Source organism: Triticum aestivum, chromosome 6B, assembly GCF_018294505.1.
Source record: "Triticum aestivum cultivar Chinese Spring chromosome 6B, IWGSC CS RefSeq v2.1, whole genome shotgun sequence".
Classification (NCBI taxonomy): Eukaryota; Viridiplantae; Streptophyta; class Magnoliopsida; order Poales; family Poaceae; genus Triticum; species Triticum aestivum.
This window is the reverse complement of record NC_057810.1, coordinates 720,767,199-720,774,166: the sequence shown is the minus strand read 5'-3', so window position 1 is coordinate 720,774,166 and position 6,968 is coordinate 720,767,199. Positions and strand designations below refer to the sequence as shown.

The 6,968-nt window shown below is 42.6% G+C and overlaps 1 protein-coding gene across 1 annotated transcript; it reads right to left on the bottom strand.

Moving 5' to 3' along the window:
* Positions 1–1,297: 1,297 nt before the first annotated feature.
* Positions 1,298–4,380, bottom strand: LOC123140008 (protein COP1 SUPPRESSOR 2). Its single transcript, XM_044559739.1, has 6 exons — positions 4,162–4,380; positions 3,870–4,085; positions 3,674–3,788; positions 3,507–3,580; positions 2,338–2,495; positions 1,298–1,940 (listed from the first exon to the last, which is right to left on the bottom strand). Exons 1-6 carry the CDS (start codon positions 4,233–4,235, stop codon positions 1,768–1,770), a joined length of 810 nt encoding a protein of 269 aa, XP_044415674.1. The 5' UTR covers positions 4,236–4,380; the 3' UTR covers positions 1,298–1,767.
* Between the last annotated feature and the right edge of the window lie 2,588 nt (positions 4,381–6,968).

Below are 6,968 nucleotides of genomic sequence, written 5' to 3'. Positions count from 1 at the left end.
GTTAACTCTCTACACAATGAAGGAAGGCAGACGATGCACAGACGACGATGTTCTCGCTTACGGGAAACAGTTCAAGTCATTTCTTGACGCCTGTCCAAACGCATTCAGTGGTCTTGCACGACTCCAGCTAGAAAATTTGAGGCTAGGTGAACCATCGGGCATCCCTGAAATTTTGAGTATATGCAAGCGACTGGAGTTCCTACGCCTGTTTAACTGCGACATGGGGTTCCTGTCTTTGCTACAAGTGTCACACCCCCTACTCCGTGAACTCGAGATTGTCAGGTGTAATTTTGAGAGGGTTGATCTTAAGTGGCTGCCAAAGCTCACAATACTGACTTTTTCTTGGTGGGTCAGTGAGCATGATCTTTTGTCTTTAGATTATGTCCCACTGCTCCAGACACTGAGCATCACTCATATGGCTCGTTTACCCACATTTCTGAAGCTGTGTAATAATTCCTATGTTATCAAGTGTGTTCTAGTATTTGGCAGTCGAGAAATGCCCTGCACACTCTTTTATGTGGTCAACTGGAACTGTATTTTTTGCCAGTAAACTCAAGTATTGTGTTTGATGAACCTATTTTATTTAGTTGCTATACATATACTGTCTGGCTGGTTGGAGTCGGTTTGCAAAATGATCTTGGTTTTGTGTGTAATGTTTTAATCGCCTACTCTCATAAAATGAGTTCCTAACTTGTTTCACAAAATGATTTATGTCTTTTGTGTTAATTAGTTCATCTCATGTACTGCTTTGGGAACTTGGATGTTTTTAAGCTGACACTTTTAACCTTGTGGCCAAAAGCAAAGCAAGAGAAATTGCGGCAAAGCAGACTGCAGACTGCAAGTTTACTGTCGTCCCTAAATCGTGAAGTGCTATTGTAAACTGAAGAAACTGTCAACGGTTGAACAGAAGCAGAAATTGATAAGGATACTGCAGCAGAACTGCAAAAAAAACATATAAGAAATTTATGTTTTAATCAAGTGAATATAAGAAAATGCACTAGGCTAAGTGAATATAAGAAATTTATGTTTTAATCACCCCCTCTCAAAAAATGAATTCCTTGTTTCACAAAATGATTTATGTTTTATGTGTTACTTAGTTCGTCTCATGTATTTGAAATTTGGATGTTTTTAAGCTCACAATTTAACCTTGTGGCCAAAAGCAAGGCAAGAAACATCGCTGCAAAGCAGACTGCAAGTTTACTGCCGTCCCTAAATCATGAAGTGTTATTGTAAACTGAAGAAACTGTAAACGATTGAACAGAAGCAGAAATTGACGAGGATACCAAAGCACAACCGCGAAAGAAGCCCGTGAGCAATTCAAACAAGCAGATTGTAATTGCAGGCTAGATTGATGAACGTATATTCCGCACAAAAAAGCACTAGGCTAAAGTGAACATAGTAGAAGAGCACAGCTGAGAAGAGAGTTTCTTCCAGGGAGATGAACATGCAGGCTGACAATTTGCGACAGTCACACATCCCTAAAATACAAGTGGCTCCTGCAATTTGACATCCACTGTTTAGTCCTCGAACTGTATGAAGCCTCCAGATTGATGCAACACACTGAAGGAAACAGACCAACTCAAATCTGTTTCATAGCTCCTCTGTATAACAGGAGCTGCAGAAGCAGAGTAACCAACAAAGGCAGCATGATAGGTGCTCACCGAATAACCCAACACACATATGAAGGACTACCGTGTGTTGCCACTAACATGTTTTCTGCTTAAAGGGCAACAGCGCCAAGCCAGCAGCCTGCTCCGTCAGCTATTGCTATCTCCGCATGACACGGAATTTTTCTCGCTTGCGGAAACGCTCGAGCAACAATTCATCGGTAGCAGCTTCTCTACGTCCTGCAGGTGGACCACCTGGATTGTTACCATCTGTTGGTTTGCCTCCATTTTCATTAGCTTGTGAATCTTGACCTTTGTACAACTCAGGATGTTCTGCATTGTAAGCAATGGTTTAGTACCCTCAAATGAGAATAAACATAACAAAGATGTGAGACATCAATAACATGACACTGACTGCATTTCAACAACATAATAGCATCACTGGCCTGCCACTAGATTTTGCATGGGACGTCAATTTGCAGAAGCATAGATGCATTTTTTATGATAGGAAAACATAAATTAAATCTTACATTCAACTTTCTAAACTAATCCTACCACAGCCTCAAAATACCAATAGCAGATACTCTCTGAAGAGTTCTGCTACAGGAACATAACTGTCTTCTTGACACATAGCATGCCGAACAATATCATATAAATATTTCATGTAACAGTGATACATGTCCTCACTAAGAAAATAAAACTAAGGAAATGACCTTAAGTGTATACAAACCTCTTCGCAATTTTTCAGCATAATCTCTCCCACGATGGAAATAATCAGCACTGTAACTTGATGGAATGTTTGCATCTGATTTTGTTTTACCAGCAAGCCTTCTCTCCTGCAGCAATTTTTTGGCTGCCTCGGTTTCTTCAATATTTCTCAATTTATACCTGTAACAATTAAGAAAGCAACAATGAATTGATGATAACTACTCCCTCTGTAAACTAATATAAGAGCGTTTAGATCACTAGTTTAGTATTCTAAACGCTCTTATATTAGTTTACGGAGGGAGTAGAAAGCAAGAAACATGATATATCACCAAATCGAATTATCGTAAGCAAGAAACCAGGTTATATGACTGAAAATTTCGTATCCATGAGAAATTGACAGGAAGAAATTTAATTAACCTAGATATTAACCACACACTGTTACGCCTCAAATACCAACAATAGCATTAGTGTAGCAGAGATATGTCTGTAGGTTTTCTGAATCCTTGCACAACTTAATAGTTCAGTTGCTAATAGCACGCATCAATGACAAAGAAGATCAGTACACTAGCCATGATCGACCACACTCTTTGCAAAGCAATCTTGAATCAGCATTGCAGATATTACATGGATAAAATGCATAGCACACGTAATGACACCAAATGAGATCCGAATGCTTTCCTAGAAGGCTGCAAGGATTTTGCTAATCATGAAAAATAAAAAATGTAAATTAACTCTAAAAAAGAGGAAGCTTGGAGTTCACACAAAATTAAACCTATCTAGCTGATTAAATGCAACAAACATTGGAAGTAGAACTGCCAGCACCCAGCAAAGAAACTTTGTCGACAATGGACCATTGGACCGAATAGTTGGCACAGGTTATAACTGATGTGCACAAATGGGAATTAACAGGTAGGTTTCATGCACTTATCTAGAGATTTCAGAACAGTAGTAAATTGCTCTCCCTCACTGATCGATATTGGCAACAATAACAAGTACTCCCTCCGTCCCATAATATAAGAACGTTTTCTACACCACTGTAGTGTCAACAGCGTTCTTATATTATGGGACGGAGGGAATACACAGCACTTGAGACTTCTTTTAGGCACCTTCCCCTCTCAACCCAACATAATGACATAACTTTAGCAAGTTTTACTCTAAATAAAGACAGAAAAAGGGGGTGCAAGCACAAACTCGATGGGCAGCTGAACTTCAGCGATGCCGGTGGTCCACTGGGTTGAGCTCTCCTCCATGTTCTTCTTCCTCGCCTGCAAGCAAACAATACAACACAATGTCATTGCAGCCCCACAACAATCTCACCCTGAGGAGTGAATCACAGGGCTGTTCAGCCACAAACAAACCTTCAGGTGGTCCGGCACAACATAGAGCTCATCCACCTCGTCCTTATCGTCCTTGTCGTTGACCTCGATCGTCTTGCCCCTCTTCTTCAACAGCTCGTTCTCCACATACCTCAACCTTCAACGATCAGACCCAGGCTTAAGTCAGTTCTGGAAATTGGATTAGCAAGAATAAGCAGAGTCAGATGCAACAACGCACATATTGGGGTCTTCGATGGTAACAGCGGTCTCCTGCGCAAAGGTGTCCTGAAGCACGAGGTCCTCCTCGCCCGCTGCCCCTGCCCCGCTTCCACCTCGGCCCCGAGCGGTGGACCCGTCGGTGGTGGCGGAGGCGGCGGCGCCGGTGGCTACGGACGCCGCCGGCAGCTTCCTCTCCCGGAGCTTCTGCATGTACCTGATCTCCTCCAGAGCAACGCTGGGAGGGGTGAAGGGCAGGAGGCATCAGCAAGAAACCCTAACGGGGCAAGAGAGGGGGAGCGGGAGAAGGGTACCGGCGGGTGTCCTCGTCGTCGGAGTTGTCGGCGGCGTCCGACTCGAGGCTTCGCTTGCGGAAGTTCTTCACCATGGTGAACCCGCGCTGTGCTCGGGCCGGTGCCGGAGGAATTTGTGAGGATTCCTTGCCGGAGCGGGAGTCGCCGGCGGCGAGCGGTGGAGATTTGGAATGCTGAAGCGAATTAGGTCGTCGTGTCGGAGTTTTTTTTTTTTTGAGGGGTCGTCTTGTTGGATAGAAGGAACTTCGGGCCCGTTCCCTCGCTACTACCTAAGGCCCATAGACCGGGGTGGGCTTCCTCATTGTTGACAGTTTTCTAAAAAAAAAAAGAGACAGTTTCTCTTCCGTGCACACGTCTAACAACCCAAGTTCATTTTTATCAAAAGAAAAAAAAACAACCCACGTTCATAGCTCAAAAAATTAACCTAAGTTCATGGAAGGGATGGGCTTTCGAGATATTAGAATTTTTCAATATGGCGCCTCCTCCAGAAACCTGACTCTTTGAGTGCTTGCATCTTAAAGTTGTCAAAATAGAGGATAATTCGTACAAGATCCACACCCACTACGACCGAACGGGCCGGGTCACAAAGGATTGTACCAGTAGTGTGGGTATCTAGGGCCAGTTCTTTTGATGCAATTCTGAAGAATTACTGCCCAGAGAATCACAATCGCAAAAGAACTCGTTTCTGCCCCAGGAATCATTTGAGAATTATCAGAATCAGTAGTGCAATCCAAAAGCACCCCCCACCCACAATTCTGGCAATTCTGCGAGCTCCCGCAAAACAAAACGGTTCGCTGCTGGTGTCTACCCCTGTTCGAGCGTCATATTACACGTACACTGCCACTCTGGCGCGTACGCTCGGGGCAGACGCCTGCCGCCCAGATCTCACCTTCCTTGCCGGAGCTCGGCCATCCCTCTCCCCAGGCCGCCTCGTCCCAACCCGCTGGCGAGGTGCTCTTCCTCGTCATCCGAGCTGACTGCTCCGCCCCAAATCCTCTCAGCTCACCGGCGAGCAGGAAAGCAGAGCAGCAGCGCTCACCGGAAGGAAAGAGCAGTGCTGCTTGCCGTCGCCATGGTCGCGTCTCCCCTCTGTCTTTCTTCTCTGTTTTGTCTCCTCTCTTCTCTGTCTCTTCTCTGTAATTTGGTCCAATGTTATGACTAGGAACCTGAACTCTTATCTCTGTAAAAATATCATTGGATGCTAGCAGTTATCTGAATTTACAATCTTCAGTCTGGGCAGCACCTATTTGTAATGCAGTAAAAAAATGTATGCTCACTTGTTTGCTAAATTGTATGGATTGGTGGCTCCTCTGATATTTATTTTATATTATAATATTAGACATGAAAATGTACGAAATAACCAAGTGTTAGCAATTCAACCCTCAGTTCAATCTAGGGGCGTTACAGACATTTCGGCACACAACTCATACAACAATCACAGGCTAGAATTACGAAAAAGAACTGGACAGACAATTCTGTGGGCAGTTTTCAGAATCGTAATTCTCCAGAATTATAGGGCGAAAAGAACTGGCCCCTAGTGTTTTTTCTCATGGCCGGTTCATTTTTTAAAATTCTTTTTTGCCTGATTTCTCTTTAGTTTATCTTTTCTACTTTCTTTTCGCTTTTATTTCATTTTAATTTCATGGACATTTATTTTTTATATAATTGCTAATTCACAAAAAATAATTAAAAATGAACCTATTCAAAATTTTCACCTTTTTAAAATACGTGAATGTTGTCAAATTCATGTTTTTTAAATCTGACTTTTTTAAAATGATGAATTTCTTTAAAATTCATGATATTTTCCAAATTTGTGATCTTTTTTCAAATCCATGTATTTTTTAAAATTCTTGAACATTTTTCCAAATACACGATTGCCTTTATCAAATTCATGAACTTTTTTGGATTTGTGATTTTTTTTCCTAAAATTCATGTACGTTGTTATGGCATTTCCTGGTCTTTTCAGAAAATTGCAAATGTTTCCATAAAAAATCAATGGTCAACAGTTTATGGCCAATGGTCGACAGTTAGATGTGAAAGGTTAAGCTATTAGCGGCCCTGTTCAAGAATTCATCCGATTAACCAGTTAACTTGCCGATTAATCCCTACTCATACGGTCCCCGAGTAGCCGATAACCCGATAAATCCTCCGATTAATTGATTAAATGACCGATTAACTTGCCGATTAGCCTATTAATCCCCTACTCACCAGCCGACCGAGCAGCTACCAGTTAACGATTTCCTCAACAATGATTAGCAGTTAGTAGGTCAAAGGAGTCAGCGGTCAAAAACAAATCCTTGCTCACGTGAGAGTCGGTTTGTTGGGCCGACCCACAAATCCTCTCATGTTAGCGATGGTTCGTTACTTGCCACAATAAGCTCTAACAAGGAGCTCTCCTTAATTAAAGTTTGTGTATGACCATACGAGATCTATTTTGGAAGCGAGCCTCGAGAAACATACCTCGCAAGTTTGATGGTCCATATTTTAGGGAAGAGATACCCTCAAGTTGGGTCTCATTAACATGATTGGCATTGGTGAAAACACGAAGATTTTGGCATGATAACTGGATCCCACGGTATTTTAAGGTGCGACCGGTTTGCCAAGAACCTTTACATCTATCATAGCTCATGGGAGGTGAAAGCAATTGAAGAACATTTTTATGATATGGACAATGACATTGTCTTGGCCCAAGGGTATCTCACCACATTAGTTCCCAGCATGGTGGATCGGGCTGCATACCCCTAGGCCGGTTCCGTCCTAGATCATGTTGGGTAGCCCATAACATTTATACGAAAGGCTACAGAAGA

Bases quoted from the DNA above. Each gene is read 5' to 3' on its own strand.
- LOC123140008 (XM_044559739.1), bottom strand. From the start codon at position 4,235: ATGGTGAAGAACTTCCGCAAGCGAAGCCTCGAGTCGGACGCCGCCGAC. The intron at 3,789-3,869 runs GTGCGTTGTTGC...TGATCGTTGAAG, and splicing joins ACCATCGAAGACCCCAATAT to GTTGAGGTATGTGGAGAACG. The intron at 2,496-3,506 runs GTTTGTGCTTGC...TAATTGTTACAG, and splicing joins GAAGTTCAGCTGCCCATCGA to GTATAAATTGAGAAATATTG.